Raw genomic sequence first — 17,268 nt, forward strand, 5'->3', positions numbered from 1 at the left:
CTGTTCTGTTCTCTCGGAGTCGGCCATTTCGTCCGACTCGCATTCGTAGTGGACCTCCAAAGAGGAGTCGCATTCACGTGGTGTATCACCACATGCACCCGCAACATTTAGAGTTGCGGGAGAAGAAGACAATACGGCAGACGTTCCGTCTGCCGTAGTATTCGCATACCTAATGGACTTATAAACCCATGCGATAGAATCAAAAATGATAAATCTGACCAATCAACATCATTTTAAAAAAGTGGTCTTGTAGTGACCACTTTATCGAATGGCAGTCAGAGTGATTGTCGTTTAAGGGAGGGGTGATGTAACGGGGTGTATTGTTACATTAAATTAACACTTAAAGGTTGTTAGCTAATATATTATCTATAGGTAAATAATATTTGGAGAATATTACTTTACGGAGTAATATTCGGAAAGCTTATCCACTGGTAGATATAGGCCATTGTATCTACTTTCTCCGCGGTCCAGTCAGCGCTAGACGCGCGCAAAGAGAGAGACAGATTAGACTTTATTACATGTTTTGTAAGTTTATAATTAAGTTAGCATTAGATAGATAGAAACAGAAGAGCTTGATTATATTAAACACAGTTTTCTTTTCACCCTCTTTAAAGCAAATGTTTTAAAGAGAGTCTTTCTCTGCACGTACTAGTGTACGTGAAGTGACGTGAGGCACCACTCGCACTGAGGCAGTTCGAAGTGGACTTGTACTGAAGCAGTACAAGTCGGCAGTGCCCCGTTACATCCACCACGGCGAGATATATTTTCGCAAACTTGATAATAGTTATGAAGAGTATTTTAGTACTTGGTTTAGGCTGGCGGAAGGCACGGGAAATGCAGTATGTATTACAGTTTCACAGTTGTAGTTTCCTTTTTCATCTCACGCGAATCTTCTCCTTTCTCCCTCTCGGTGCGGTTGTTTCTATTGGTTAATGCATTAATTTTTTGTAATGGCCAAAACTACAAAACACCTTATCATTTTTAATCTTTTGCTTTTGATCATAAAAGGCCAGTCTCGACGTTATCAAAACAGAGGGGTTTCACTGTAAGTCAATTTGTGAAGATCACTTGATTATGCTTTTGATGTCACGAAAATCATATCGACTAAATTTTTGGTACAATTTCTGCCGAATAACTCGATGCTGATTATTACATTCATAAAATTTTTGAAAACAAAATCGCTTACACGTTTTATATTACTCTAACTACCTTTCGAATTGTAGCAAAGAAGACGCGGGCAGCGGCCTAGTTTTAGGAAGATACAACGATGAGTACGGCCACAGATGAGTTATTTAATCAAGGCACGTGTTTCGACAAGGCAATAGAGCAAGTAAAAGTGTAGTGCATTAAATGAAGTATAATAACGCACTTGTGGATAGGTTGGGGTGACGTGCTAAGCAACATTTCGCCGTATGCATGGGGCAGTATGGGAGTAGCCCTTGGACTTTCCCTATCCATTGTTGGCGCTGCTTGGTAAGTGAAGCGCTATGCATTTACCTTCCATTTAAATGATTTGTGGCGACACACATGCCATGACGACAGGGGTATCTTCATCACCGGCTCGAGTCTCCTGGGTGCGGCTGTGAAGGCTCCGCGCGTCCGGTCAAAGAACCTCGTGAGCATAATTTTTTGTGAAGCGACCGCAATTTACGGCCTCATCATTGCAATTATTCTCCAAAGCAAAGTGCGGCAATATTGAATGACTAGAAGCACCTCGAAGTTTCTGATACCTCTTGTATCTTGTAAATTATGCAGATGAACCAGCCAGAGCTCCGTAACAGGGGAGATGAACCCATCAGTGAACATGCGCTATATTTTGCCGCGTACGCCGTTTTTGGCTCAGGTATTGCGGTGGGCTTTACAAATCTAGCCAGCGGGTTCGTGAACAGCCATTAATGGGTTTATGATAAATTGTTGCTGTAATGATGCTTATATTCTCACTTCAGAGTCTCCGTCGGTATTGCTGGCAGTAGCTGTGTGCTCGCGGATGCTCAAAACGCCTCGCTTTACGTGACAATCTTAATTGTTGAGATTTTTGCTAGTGCGCTAGGTATATTTGGTGTCATCGTTGGTATTATTTTGTCGAACAATGCAGAATTTCCGAAGTAAACCCACCCAGTAAGTCGGAGATTCCAATATTATCCATCAGGTATTAGACCAGAGCAACTATCGAGGACAAACATGCAACTTATGATTCCGTTTCGGTTATCAATTGAGTAAAACATAAAGCTCAGCAATGCATTTCTTTCAATCTTTTATTTAAATCGAATCTCATTTCCACATTGCGCGATCGCTCTCTTCGTCAACAGATGTGTACCACTCAGGAAGTGGGCGGTCTGGATTGTATCTGGTGAACAACAGTGTTTATTTAGGTGAAAAGAGAAGACAATTAATCACTGCAGCAGCAAACGGACCTATAATTCAAAAATAGCTCCTCGCCATCGGCAATATCCGCCGTCGCAATAAATGCTAGACTCTGGAAAATAAGAACGATTGTGGCACTTTCAACAAAAAGATTTAGATTGCTTAGAAGATTCAACGTACATGAACAATTGTGCGCTTGCCCAGCATAGAGAGGCGAGAAGGTTCTTGAACAAAGCTATTTGGGATCAGCTCATCGTACTTCTTCCAACTAAATGGTCCTACGTAATCGCCAAATAAAAATTCGTAAATTTAAGCAACTTTGTACCAGAACAAGCATGCACTGCAAAACCTTCACAAGGAAATTCAAAGGCAAAGCCAATAACGTTAGGTGGCGTTCCTTTAGGTGGATGATTTATCTTATGTGCAACTGCAAGCGGATTTCGAGGATTTGATGCTGATTAAGCGCATCGTAATGTCAGCGAGAAAGCATAAAGTGCTTCTTCCTTTTTCAAAAATCTAGGTAGTAGTCATGGTCCTTACACGAATTCTTGCCATCAATTATGACACTATCAAAACGAGCGCGGGCGTACGAATTGTTTGTCAGCTCTGCTAAGTAGTGCTTCTGATAACAAAAGATTAGGAAACTTAAGGTTGCAACTTTCATTCTTCCAAACGACTTTTACCTTCTTGTAATGCTCTGGCAAATAGACAACGCCAGGATATAGGGCCTGTACAAGTGTTAGTCAAAACAATAATCAACAACGCTCTGTGACACGAGCTTACGACAAAAGAGCCAATCGACGCTTTTCCATATAGCTTTACGCCTTCACCAGCATCATGAACAGTGGATTCTTCTACTTTCAAGGTAAACCCGAAAAGCTTTTGAAAATCGTAACAAATTCCAAGCTGTGCGACGTAATGACCATATTTTAAATAGTGAGATTTAGCTGCAAGAACCACTAGTCAAATCAACACCTTCTCCTCAACGTCAGTGCTACACACAAATCCAGACAATGACATTTTGGTCGTGCTTTTCTTCGAGTCCAAAGGTATCTTCCATACTGCTTCAAAGCCCTGTTCGACCTACAACCGCAACAAATCGCTGACTTACATGCATAAAATGCTTGAAAATGATAAAAATTTAAAAAGTTATACCTGCTTGGCAATTTCGTCTTGCACATACTGTTTTTGTTGTTCGAACTTTTTCGGGCTGACAATCTCAACGGCCTGGTTGAACAGCTCCTCATAATCTCTACAGCATTAATGATGCACCCAATGTTTCCATTATGACCACAAAATTAATACGCAATCGAAGCAAATCATTGCCTGTTGGCATTCTGCGGGTCCAATTTCAAGCTTCGAAAGCAGCTCAGTACTGCGGCAACACCTACGTCGGCCTCCTCCTGCACGACAGCGAACAAAAAATAATCGCAGTCCCAATATACTGTGAGTTAGATATATAAATTTGTCAGATGTAATAAAGTCTGATGTACTTGGAAGCGACGCGCGGGCGTAGTGCCTGAAATACGTAGCTGCAGTCGACGCCACATGGATGTCATATTTCCAAAGAGTGACACTGATCACTTCAGTGACCTCAGCCCTACAAATAATGGCGAGCACCAATGACGACGCATCCGGGACCGAATCGAGGCACCCGTGGGGACCGCCCATGCACATCGGCAAGGTCTTTCTGCAAGGCAATGAACGTACTCGGTATGTGCCGTCTGAAGATATTATGGGCTGTTCGATCTGACTCTAAACTTTGCGATAGACCTGAGGTATTCGAAAACGAGCTCCAGGTGGGAATGATAACATGTAATGAAGCATCCTGTGAAGAGTATCTGAAAGTGTTATGATGTGAAATGTATTTAGGTAGCGTACACCGCCGGGCGCATTGGCGATTTGGTGCGCAAGCTCGAGAAGGCTAAGGAGGAGCTTCAAGCTCTGGACATTTTCGAGTCGATCAATATTAAGCTGGACGAGGGTGTGGGACGCTTAAAATAATACAGGGAGATATACTTCTGTTGCATTAACGATTTCCTGTCGAATCTAGCAAGTTCTGGCGAGCGTGATGAGACGGATGTGACGATCACGGTGAAGGAAAAGAGCTGGCGATCTTTACATGTGGGCGCTACCACTGATGGCAACGACGAAGCAGGAGTACGATGCTTTTTGCAGTAAGAAGGGATGAGTCTGTAATGATTGCAAATAATAACTGATGTAGGAATCATCGCTGACATTGTCGAACGCACTAGGAGAAGCAGAAAAGATCTCATTAAGTGCTAAGTATGCACGCTCAGGAAGCAACACGCAGTGTGCGACATTTAAAAAGCCACGCTTTTGGGGGTTGCCTCTATATTTAAGTGCAGTCGGCTCAAATGAGCTTCACGTACGTCGAATTTTACAATTACTCGTGGTACTAACGCTCTATTCACACCTTCAACGAACTCGTCTAGAACCATGAATGGATCAGCTCTTACAATGAGAAAATTCGATCCGGGAGTATCTCCATCAGCGATTACGAAGGTGTGCACGATTTATCAATAAACATTGGCTGGCGTGACTTGCTTCCTCGCCGTGACTCAAAGATTCCCACGGCATACCGTGCATCCCCCAGCATTCTTGCAGAGGCCATGCCGTCCACCAAGACAAGTTTAAAATACGTTTTTACAGATGATGACCGTGACAACATCGTCTATCCCACCGCTGGTGGGCTCTTTAAGTATTCGTAAGTATTCTCCAAATGCTCAAATTATCACCTCGATCATTCATGTGTTGCTAATTTGGATTAATTGTTCATGTGCTGCTATTTAATTTTTAGAACGGAGATCGCTGGTCTTGTAAGCGATGTTAAATTCGTCAAAGCGGAAGTGGAAGGCCAGAAGCACGTTGCGATAGGCCCTCTATTCTTTGGACTTCCGATACTTAACTTTAGCATATCGTACCGCCTTGGAACGGTTAAGTCGTACGGCAGTGAACACAACCGACCCGCACGCATCAGTGATCGCTTTTTCTTGGGTGGTCCTATGTCACTGCGTGGCTTTAATTACAAAGGTATTGGTCCTCGATCTTCCCCTGAAGATGGTGGCGTTGCACAAGGCGATGCGCTGGGCGGTGATGTGAGCTATCATGGAACAGCAAGCGTTGGATTTCCCGTTCCACTGCCACTACTATCTGTAAGATTTGAATAGCGTTGTGTCGGCAATGTTACTTCTGATAGTGAGTTGGGCATGTTCACGTACCAGGCATTGGGTCTCCGGGGGCAATTATTTGCCAATGCTGGCAACTTGACTACGTGGGACCGCGTTTTGGACGAAAATCAATGGATGAAGAACCTTGTTGACGACACACGTGTGTCTATCGGCATGGGACTTGTGTGGGGAACTCGTATCGGCCGCCTCGAGGCTAACTATTCGTGGATTCTTAAGTCGCTCACTCACGTACGGACCTCTTTCGTATCTTAAGGGGTGTAGTCCAAATTATATTGATTTTGTTGCTTGTCAGGATAACATCAAGCGCGCCCAATTTGGTCTCGGCATGACCTTCTGCTAGATACAGCGTTGTGTAGACAACAACGAAATCATGCTCCTTAAATTTCTATTGTTTACTTGTCTGACTTTGTTCTTAAGAAATGAGCTGTTTTTATTAGTTTTGAAAGGAGTTCGAGAATCTTAGAATAATATATATGAATGATTGATGATTAAAATATAGCTATAGAAATGTATAGAATAAATGTAAAATCGATCTAATGGTAGTGCAAATGCAGGAATAATAATTGCATCCAACGGAAAATGTCCTTTTCCGGCTAGGATTATCTAATGTGCGTGGGCAAATACTATTTCCTTTTACAATAGGTAATCTCAATAAAGTCCATAATAATACATAATTAAGGGAAGAGTCCCGTTTTACAGCACTCACTTTTACTTCTACAGCACTCACCTGATTGGATAAAGTATACATTACTCCATACATGTAGCGAAGCTACCTCGCTCCTAAAGTCAGAGGAAGACTTTTAGACTCAGAGAGTCTCTTAGTTCTATAGAACTAATGGGTTTAACAGCTCAGGCAGTCGTACAAGCTATTCAAGCTTAATGGATCTTAGTTTAAGGGATTCAGGGGTTCGTAGAACTAAGTGGCAACGAGGGCCCAAGAGTATATACCTTAGAAAGGCTTCTATCTCTTACAGATCAATGCGCAAGCCTAATGAAGGCACTTAACGCTTGAAGATCAAAATGGGAAATGCACTTTAATTATTTATTCAAATCTAAAACCTTACCGTAGCTAATTTAAAAATAGATTTCGACCGCCAGATTTGTATCTGGCGGCGACCACATTTGTTACCCATAATAAATGGGATTTAAGTAATATAGTATTTTAGAATATGATATAATGGTATAATACCCATAAAGTAAATGTACCACAACAACGGTTTTCTAACCAATGTGTGCCCCATTACACCCTCCACCATCAGACTGTTGACACCGAGTGACAACATTCGCTTCATTCCTCTTTGAGGTTGGAACCTAAACAGCTAACCGTTTGGTTGTATTTTTTCATTCCTTTGTCTAATGACAATCAAGCATGAGTCACAGACTCTGAGCACCTTCCTCGACGATGAGGGAATGATGGACATTGAAAGTCAACCTCAATCAGAGGAGGAGAAAAATGAGCGGCGTTCGCTCACGCCTTCTCCTCCGGATGAACGTCGGCGGGCCCCGAATCCGTTCCGAGAACGTGGTGCTTAACTGCATTGAGCAGGACACAGGACCCTGAGTCCAACATTATTACGAATCCGCTCGATGAAGAGAAAGAGCGGGCAATCCTCGCAGAGGAACAAGCTCGTCGTCGAGCTGCCGAGATTGCGAAAGCTAAAGCTCATAGTGAATACAGATTCACCCCACTTAGTGCGGAAGAGCGTCTCAAAAAGATCGCGGCCACAGCTTGGCCATCTGGATATTCGGTCCCACGGCGAGGACGCCGGAGGAGATCGTTGCTCGCGACGCTCTTCATGAGCGATACCTTACGCAAAGGTAATGACGCGAAGTCAGCATCTGACGCGAATAAGTAGTAAAACGCTTTTAAATTGAGAGAAAATCGAATATTTTGCTAAGAAGTGGCTTGATCGGCGCTCGCATTGCGACGGGAAGCTGTTTAAATTGAACATCGAGAAAATCTTTCAGCGCTCGTCTCTCGCAGCTGTACATCGAAACTTTTGGCCACAAACTGGTTAGACAAATTGTCCCTTTGAGACTGTGGAGGCTGTCTTCTGCGAAGTGGTTTCTAAAGTCTGAGTCGGGTCGGTGACCTCAATGATGAAAATTCCGATCATTTTGGATATAACGAAACAAGAAGTGGAAACAAAGTCTCATTTGAGAACTGGGTCCATCAGGCCCGCCGCCTCTGCAATATCTGGAATATTAGAGAGTCTGTGGATGTGACTGATGTTTGTTTGGAACGGAAGCTTCAAGCTTCGCTTCGATTTCGCCAAGCTTTAAGGCCAAAGGCCAGTTACGTTCGGCACATATGCCACAAAACTAAGGAAGGGATAGCCAATATTTCAGTGATCCGGTTGACCGTGCAACTATGGATCGAAGCCGCACTGAGGCTATAGATCCACCAAATCCTACTTCTAGTGGTGGGAAGCGTCGTTTGACACGAGTTGGCCCTGAGCTTGGCGCTCAAACGAGTCAACAGCGTACGGGCACTCTTGCCGAAGAGGTACCTAAATTTTTTAAGAGTTTTCAGAAGAGGGGTACCCCAGCCACTTCACCGGATACGGGTATTGGTCCTTACGACGACGGCGCTTTAGGTGTTTCTCCACGTGAAACTGAAGGTTTCCTCGTGCATCAAGCAGCGCGGGAGGGGGCCGAAATTTCGACGGAAGCATTTGATGCTTTAAAGCACGAGGTGCCGTTTCATATAGGTATTTTAATTGATGAAAAGAGCCTTGCTCGGGTTGAAAGCTCTTTTGAGGCGGTTCATAACCGTCTTTCGATGCTGTAACGCCAGCAACCTCGTTTAGAGGACCAGTTGGACATCCTGTTGAGGATGCAGCAATCTGCGGCACGACCGCCTGTCTCTGCGCAAGCGCCTTTAAGTCCACATGGAAGGGTCCCGATATGGCTTAAGCAAGCCGACATAGAACAATGGGTGTGTACGCAGCTTGGTAGGAAGGTTTAGCGGGTAAGCGAAGCCCTTCTTGGCCACGACCCCAAATGGCACAATAAAGCGCGGGGTGCATTTTGGTCTTGAAGACCGCGGAAACCAAGTTAGTAGGTAGATTTTTAGCGTTTATAAAACTCGGTCTCCGACCACATAAGAATTAATACAGCTTCTGCCTTTGGCATCTGCTTGTTTTTTTTTGTTTATCTTCGCTATCAGCCATCGTCTTACGTACATGCCTTAAGACACTAAATCGCGTCGCGAGAAACTCGCTTACTTGTTTCTGAATGGTAACAGAAATGATATCAGCAAGCCTATCGGCTGGTGTTTCCCACGATGCCCTGACCTCACAGTGGTATCGTTAACGGAACGCGTGGGTGGGTGATTACGTTGAGATAGAATGGAGTGAAGCCTGTAGAGGCATGGACAGCGTTATTCAACGCAAATTCCACCACTGGGAGCATTAAGCTCCCGCTTGAGCCACTAATAAGCTAGGCCTGTACTCACGCCCCGTGCCATTACGCACCGAGCTTATTGGGGCTAGGTCCTGTTTACTCTCACCTCCTAGAGGTTCAGCAGAGCCTAGGACTTCCCCAGTAGGGGCACCTGGGTATTGATGTTTTGCCGCACCGTAACAGATTTCTGGTATGCCTTCCTAAGGATTGCGCATTGATCTGTAAGAGGTAGAAGCCTTTCTAAGGTATATAATCTCGAGTACTAGTTGCCACTTGGTTGTTCTACGAACCCCTGAATCCCTTGAACTAAGATTCATTAATCTTGAATAGCTTGTACGACTCCCTGAGTTTTTAAACCCCAACAGTTCTATAGAACTAAAAGACTCACTGGGTCTAAGAGTCTTCTTCTGACTTTTTAAGCGAGGTAGCTCCGCTTCACCTGGTAGCACTAGCAGGTAATATACGCCTGAGTCTTAATAAGTCTAAGCCTTCACTGAAATGGAAGAGTTTCCGGAACTTTCTGAGGCGCAAGTCGCTGCGTATGACAAGCTTAAAACTTTGTTTGGGCTTGAACATGTAGAATTTATTTTATCCCAGGGTCCAGAGGTTTTGCATGCAAGGCTTGAAGCCTTCATGCGATATGATACCTCCCTGATCGGCCAGGTACAAGATCATCTTGTGGCATCTATGCCAACTCGGGACATCTCTGTACCTGACTCAGAGCCGAGGGCTCGCCCTCTCGCTGTTAATGTGAAGACATTTGAGGGAAAAGAGGGAGAAAATCTCCCGTTTTGGATTAAGCAGATGGAAATTTCCATTGATTTCGCCTTGTTCTTATCAGAACGGCAAAAGGTGGCTATGGCCATTTCCAAACTTGGAGGTAGAGCCATGGAGTGGGCACTATCGTGCAGCACGTCCACAAACGACGCTTTTCCCTCATCAGATTCGCTGAAACAGCAAATAACCAGCATGTTTGCACCGCCTGATCAGGCTTTTCGCATGCGAGCACGGCTCGTAGCGACTCAACAGAGTAAATGAACCCTAGGACTTTGTCCAGGAGTTGCGAACTCTCATTGCATCTATGCATGAAGACCCGGTGCAAGAAGCAATTGTAGTTACCATCTTTATGGGGGATCTCAATGAGGGCGTTGCCCGGACGGAATTATTCCGATCTCATCCGGCAACCCTTCGTAGAGGGGCAGTTGCCATAGCGCTACGCGCCGAGGTTGACTTTAAGTCTGCTTGCGTTAGCACGCCACTTTACCGAACAAGCTCTTCGAGCACATGGGTTCCGTCTAATAAAGCGGAACCTATGGATTTAAGCCTCGTCGGGGAAGGAGAAGAGGCTCTTCAAGCTGTGGGACAGCATAAGACCATCCGTAGATGTTATATGTGCGGAAGCACGAAACATTTACGTCCTGCCTGCCCTCTTCGAAATTTGCATAAAGCTCGAAAGAGCTCCAACTCCGACCTATACCCGAGATCTGGTACGGTGCGGGAAAACGTCGATACCCAGTGGGTGCGAAGCGCCCTACTGGGAAAGACCTAGGCTCTGTTGAATCTCTAGGAGGTGAGAATAAACAGAACCTAGCCTCAATTAGCTCGGTGCTCAATGGCACGGGGCGAGAGTACAAGCCTGGCTTGCTAGTCGCTCAAGCGACTGTAAAGGCTTGGATAAGCCGTGGTCAATTCTAATTGACTCAGGAGCGTCTTGCAATTATGCTCGACGCCTTTTCCTTGATGGAAGTCAACAATACGTTGAGGCGCTTAGAGCGCATGAAGATGATACAATCACCGTTCCCTTAGCGACTGGGACTCGTGTCACTGTTCCCAAAGTTCCATTGAACTTAGGTATAAAGTTTCTGGACTTTGATAGTATGGAACGTCCTTGATTTGGATTCGAGATATGATCTCATCGTTGGTATGGCCTGGTTAGAACACCATGAGCCATGGATCGATTGGAGGTCTAAGACCTTAGGCGCCACGCGCAATGTTCCTAGCAAAGTTTTGGAGAGTCATGAGCCCACCTTTGCTAGGCAACATAAGCGCTATTGGCGCAGATCATTAAATGAGTCTGTCAGTGTTTTAGAGATTGGCGTGTCTGAGTTAATAAACTCTAATGTTAAAATCACTATTTCTGAGCCCGACTCAGCAGAAATAAGTGAAACAGCACGTACCCCGTCGAGTGACACTCGTTATAATAACAATTCACTAAATGCTGAAAGCATTGTTGGCCTAAGGTCGAATCATCAAGGGTGCATTATCCCTGAGATACGTGGGGTGGCACGTCTAAGTCCACCGAGTGTGGTCGGCCGAGGTGGCATCATACTGAGTATCAGTAGTGACACTGTTGGCGGGTCGCCAGGACCTCAAAAGTGCAATATTCCTGAGATACGTGGAGTGGCACGTCTAAGTCCACCGAGTATGGTCGGCCGAGGTGGCACCATACTAAGTATCAATAGTGACACTATCGGCGGTTTGCCAGGGCATTTCGGGTCAAACCCTCCTAATGCACGTGAAGCGACACGTAAACGCTCGCTGGTTAAGGAAGTTGAGTTACCTAACTCCTTTTCGGGGGTCAAATTAGACATTATGTCTTGTATAGAACCAATAAAGGCTGTAAAACCCGGGGACGTGAATGTCCCGGCCTCTAAGAGGCGTATTGTCTCCACTCCAAGACAGGATGGACACGAAGCGTGTATACTCTCACAAAGTGATACGAGTGAGCAATTACATACGCATGTAAATGGTGTAACCGGTAACATTGAGGGGATAGCTAGCCTTGCGGCAATCTCTTCGTTACTTGCTCTTTTAGAGCTAGACGAAATGTCTATTGATGAGTGCGGTCGAGCCTGAAAGGCTGGCGGCTTATCTGAAATGGTGGTCATTCGACCTATGATTGAATTAAACTCATCGTCACTTCTGGACGAAGCTATCCTGAATGACACAATAGCTGCAGTAAGTGCGCGGAGTGGGTAATCGATCCTTAAACATCCTACGGATCCATTTTATTCGTGGTTAAGGGATTCTAAGATGTGGTATGTACCAATCCACCATCTGCTTTGCCTCCGAATAGAGGTGTCCGTCATGAAAATGACTTGGTTCCGGGAACCAACTACTGTCACACGACAATGGCCTTTACCAAGCAAATAGTCTGACGTCATTGACGATTTCTTCCGTGCTAAGCAAGAGGCGGGAATGGTACGAGAGAGCAAATCTTCCCATTCAACAACGACATTTTGTGTCAAAAAGCCAAATGGTAAGTGGCGCATTGTACATGATTATAATAAGCTTAATGCTGCCACTATACCAGCACAAACCCCCATTCCTAGAAAGGATATTCTTCAGACAATATGGTGGGATGTACAATGTACAGTGCACTTGACTTACTCGATGGCTGCTCATGCGAGCTAGCGATATCCCGCATTCAGCGGTTAGGACCCCAAGTGGTATGGTATGGGAGTGGTTGGTTATGCCACAAGGGCTTTTCAACGCCCCGGCAACATTTAATTGTCTAGTGACGCAACTGCTCCGCCCTCATCGAGGTTATGCACAGACTTATTTTGATGACATTTTTGTCCATAGTCGTGCGAGGCAGGGTCGGTCGGATATGGAAAACTATTTACACCATTTGCAAGCTGTGCTCGAGTGTTTGCGCACAAATAAATGGTATGGCAATGCATGTAAATGCATTTTTGGCGCAGAAGAAATTCCCTTCTTAGGGTGCTTCATTGAGAAGCGATGCCTTAGAACGGATCCCGCCAAGATGTAAGCCATAGTAGATTGGCTGGTTCCTAAAAACCAAAAGGATTTCCGTAAGTGGTTGGGTCTCGCCAATAATTTACACAAATATAGCAAAAAATGAGCTGATATGGCTGGGCCATTATCGATTCTCCTAAAAAGGATACAGAATGGTGCTGGACAAGCCCAGAGCATAATGCTTTTCAAGCAGTATGGGATAGTCGTATCTACGCCCCGATTCTGGCATTGCCGAATTCAAATTGATTTTTCAGTGTCGTCTGTGACGCATCGGGTTTTGCCATTGGTTCGCAGTGCTCTGATACAAGCAGATGCTGATGGGCGTGAATGAGGTATTGCGTTTGAATCTAGACAGCTTAAACCTGCGGAAAAGAGCTACCCAGTTCATGACAAAGAGTTGCTTGCTATGAAATATGCTCTCGTCAATTTCAGAGTTCATCTGCTTGGCTCTAAGCTGTTCATGATATATACAGATCACGCGTCATTACGCACGGCGACTAAGTCGCCCCATCTCTCACAGAGAATGGTTCGGTGGCTATCCTTTTTCGCCGAATACAACTTCGAATTGAAGTATAAGCCTGGCAAGCATAATGCTTTGGCTGATGCGTTTTCACGCAGGCGGATAACGAGCTCTCTCACTTAACGACTATAATGTCGCCTTTTACTGAATTAATCCGTTCGGCTTACGCCAAGGATGAGCAGTGTGTAGCTCTGCTACGAGCTCTAAAGAGCACTGACTCGGGTGTTTAGATTGTTGGCACGTTTGGTTGCAAGGTTACATCGATTTCTATCGATAACGACCTGTTGCTTTATTGCACGGACGCTACGGATCTTCCGCGCGTCGTTGTATCTCATGATGAGTATTTGAAGTACCGAATTCTCTATCAGGCACACGATACTGTCCTTGGTGGTCATCTCGGTCGAGAAATGACCTACGGCTCTGTAAGCCAGATGTGTTGGTGGCCTAAACTTTATAAATTGGTCAGCGCATACGTTCGCACATGCGAAACTTGCTAACGGATTAAACCCTCGGCGCATCCTGCTGCGCCACTGGCAAGTCTGCCCGTACCCATAGGGTGTTATGAGTCCATTAATGTGGATTTTGCTTTCGGTCTACCAAACATTTCGGCCGGTAACTCCGGCATAGTGGTCTTTGTTGACCGATTAAGCAAAATAGCTTATTGGCGGTTGTGCCGGATACCATTGATGGTGAAGGTACAGCAAGGCTGTTCGTCGATCGCGTGCTTCGACGACACGGTTTGCCATTGGCAATTGTCTCTGATCGGGACCCCGTTTCTGGAATTTTTTTTGGAAATCAATTTTCCGAGCGCCTGGCACCATAGTGGACATGTCCACCGCGGACCATCTGCGGACCGATGGTCACGTGTCGATCGCGTCATTGAAGACGCTTTGCGCAGTGTATGTGTGCTCATACACCGAAGCGCTACTGTGAAGGGCTTTAATAAGCAATGGTGAATTTTATTGACATAGGAGCGTCTTGCAATTATGCTCGACGTCTTTTCCTTGACGGAAATTGACAATACGTTGAGGCGCTTGAAGCGCATGAAGGTGATACAGTCACTGTTTGCTTAGCGACTGGGACTCGTGTCACTGCTCCTAAATTTTCATTGAACTTAGGCATAAAGTTTCTGGACTTTGGGGAAAGTGTGGAACACTGTCTCGTCTTTCATTTGGATTCGAGATATGATCGCATCCTACTTAACGCTTTAATATCAAAAGTGGAACTCTACTTTATTTAATTGTTTAATCCAAAACCTTACCCTAGCTAATTTAAAAGTAGATTTCGGTATTTTACTCATAAAGTAAATATACCACAACAACGGTTTTCCAACCAATGTGTGCTTCATTACAATAAATCTCACTTTTCACTAATTACCATGCACCCCTTGTTTGCAGATTGGCTAAAAGAAGGACTGCTCTGTATCACTCACTTTTCGTTACATACCACTCATTTATCAACGCCACTGTCGTAACTCACCATCATTCTCCACCGCTTTCAAGTATATGCAATTCACAGATGTGGTGAATACTTAAGAAGAAATTCTTACACAATCGCATGACATTATTAAGGTATATAAGTATTGGGCATCCGAAGGTTGAGCAATATAGCACAATGGCTTTCATTTCGCCATCAGCCTTGTTACCAATTTTCGTGGTACGCTTAACGGAAACAGCATAATAATGCGCATGCGCACGCTCCTCAATTTGCCATATTGCTGCCTCCAGTGAAACATATGCCAATTCTGGAGGAGGTGAAATAGTAGTAGTGATGTTTATGGTAATGTGAGCCTGTGGACTTCTCCCTCGTATATGGAGAGCGCTCTTTCTTAATTTGCTTTACTGGGAAGCGAGAGAGAGAGGAGCTGTTTAGGTGGTGTCGAGGGGACCTTTTCTTTATTGTATCGGATCTCTTTAAGCCAATCAGCTAACAAGATTAATAGGTAATTAGCGAGACGTGAGAGATATTGAGTAATGTATACTATAGCCAATCAGATAAATGAGGGTGAGTGCTGTTGAAGGAAACGTGAGTACGTGAGTACTGTAGAATGGGACTCCTAAGGTTTTTTGTTACATACGATACATGTTCTTCTTAATACACCTGCACCACATTCACCACACCTATACCACACCACACTGCGCGCAAACCTTACCGCCGCACAACATACACATCTAAAATTTTGATGAAGAAGGCGCGATTAGGACATGTAATCGATGATGGGGTTTCATTACGGTAATCTAGGTGCCTATAAATAACTCGTGTACACGATGTGCAGCGAAAAATACAAAGTTGCTTAGCGTGGCTTAGCAACAATAGGAAAACACCCGTTGTAAAGGGAAAAAGTCAACCTGTTTAATATAGTTAAGTCCTACGTACACTGTTACTTCTTAATATTCTGACTTGATATTCGAAGGGAATTGCTAATCTCACACCCTATTCTTGTTGTGGAAAAGCTACGAACACGGATAGGCTACACCCCCGCCACGTAACTCTTTGCAGACAGACAGAAGCTCTCGTGATCAACTTGGACACCAACGAAAAACTGGACACCCTACGGCATAACCTTTGCCATTTAAACAGAACACAACAACATTTTTAAGCAGAAAATGTAGATACGGTAGTTATTTTAGCATATTCTGAATCTCCTAAATTCTCCGCATATTTTGAATAGATTTCTCTCGTAATTTTTTATTTTTCCGCTTTTGGCCTCCGCTCAAATTTCAAAATAACTTAAGGTTTCTCGAAACCACTAGGCCTAAAATTGATCCTTAAACACCAATTTTAGCCTTGGTTTGATGAAAGTTGCTGCAAAATAATCATCGCGGAGCACTTGAGTCATTAGGAATGATTCGTTTTTTTTTCCTGAACAAAGGTCAGTGGTTGGAACAATTCAGCAAGCCAATGATATAAAAGAGTAACGAGATGATTCTGAACAAAAGTCAAGGTGGAAATTTGTTTGGAATAATAATACAATAACGGATTGTGTTGACCATAGGTTGTAAGTTTAAGAGAAGAGTTGAAGAAGCGATGTAAAAGAAAGCGATGTATGTGAATAAAAATTTAGAAGAATGGCTTTATCAATGTCATGTAATCAACGCTAATCATTTTGATTACTGGCTTGCATTGAAAGGGAAGTATGTTCTTTCGGTAGTAATTCTGAATTCCATCTGGTGTGTCTGATTCATCCATACCTGTGAGGCCAACTACATCAATCTTTCCCCGTTGAATGCCGCGATCAGAGCGCAAATGTTGAAGGCCTTAATTTCCATCTTGAATAGCTGTAGCTAGACCTCTGTGGTGTTTATTCCAGCATGCACTTGACTCCCGGCACTGGTGCTCCACGCCTTGATCCAACGCGATGAAATGGTACCCATTCGCGTACTCGAGTCAGTTGGCTAGTTGCCGTTTATTATGTCAAACATCGGAAGATAAGTGGCTGATTGAATGCATCACTGATAAGATGCCCGTGGCATTACATCGTCATCCAAAACCTTAAAGGCGCTTCACCTGATCCATCTTATTCGATGTTGTCTGGAAAATATTTATCATTCTATGTAACGGGGCACTACGACTTGTACTGTTTTAGTACAAGTCCACTTCACACTGCTTCAGTTGTGAGTGGTGCCTTACATTAGGTGACGTACACTGTACGTGCAGAGGAAGACTTCTCTTAAGACAAGTAGACTTAAGAGGGTAAAATAAAAACTGTATTAAATATAGTTAAGTGTCTCTTAATCTATCTTTGAAAATGCTAACTTAACTATAACCTAATACTAAACATGTAAATGAATTCTTATCTCTATCTTATCTGTAAAACTCTCTTTGATTACTCCTGCAGCTGATTAGTCTGCGGAATAAATAGATATAATGGCCTATACCTATTTATGGATAAGAATTCTGAATATTATTATATAAAGTAATATCCTCCAAATATTATCTACCTTTTAGATAATATATTAATTAACAACCTTTAAGTGTTAATTTCATGTAACGATACACCCCGTTACA

General features: G+C 44.0%; 3 protein-coding genes across 3 annotated transcripts; 2 read left to right on the plus strand and 1 right to left on the minus strand.

Moving 5' to 3' along the window:
- Positions 1-1,218: 1,218 nt before the first annotated feature.
- On the minus strand, positions 1,219-4,041 carry CCR75_001528 (uncharacterized protein; the record flags this gene model as incomplete). Its single annotated transcript, XM_067959630.1, has 12 exons — positions 1,219-1,292; positions 1,370-1,473; positions 1,543-2,347; positions 2,415-2,476; positions 2,545-2,642; positions 2,714-2,818; positions 2,905-2,986; positions 3,048-3,092; positions 3,148-3,270; positions 3,340-3,447; positions 3,520-3,616; positions 3,752-4,041. The coding sequence occupies 10 exons, from the start codon at positions 4,039-4,041 to the stop codon at positions 2,272-2,274; spliced, it is 1,086 nt and encodes a 361-aa protein (XP_067814709.1). The 3' UTR covers positions 1,219-1,292; positions 1,370-1,473; positions 1,543-2,271.
- Positions 1,750-2,109, plus strand: CCR75_001529 (uncharacterized protein; the record flags this gene model as incomplete). The annotated part of the gene is made up of 2 exons (XM_067959631.1): positions 1,750-1,877; positions 1,947-2,109. The coding sequence occupies 2 exons, from the start codon at positions 1,750-1,752 to the stop codon at positions 2,107-2,109; spliced, it is 291 nt and encodes a 96-aa protein (XP_067814708.1).
- Positions 3,974-6,070, plus strand: CCR75_001530 (uncharacterized protein; the record flags this gene model as incomplete). Its single annotated transcript, XM_067959632.1, has 9 exons — positions 3,974-4,077; positions 4,136-4,163; positions 4,237-4,348; positions 4,418-4,524; positions 4,589-4,753; positions 4,821-5,092; positions 5,186-5,540; positions 5,610-5,804; positions 5,869-6,070. 9 exons carry the CDS (start codon positions 3,974-3,976, stop codon positions 5,914-5,916), a joined length of 1,386 nt encoding a protein of 461 aa, XP_067814264.1. The 3' UTR covers positions 5,917-6,070.
- Positions 6,071-17,268: the final 11,198 nt, after the last annotated feature.

This window comes from Bremia lactucae (assembly GCF_004359215.1).
Source record: "Bremia lactucae strain SF5 chromosome Unknown BlacSF5_NotPlaced_200_SHOA01000120.1_2678225bp, whole genome shotgun sequence".
Taxonomy (NCBI): Eukaryota; Oomycota; class Peronosporomycetes; order Peronosporales; family Peronosporaceae; genus Bremia; species Bremia lactucae.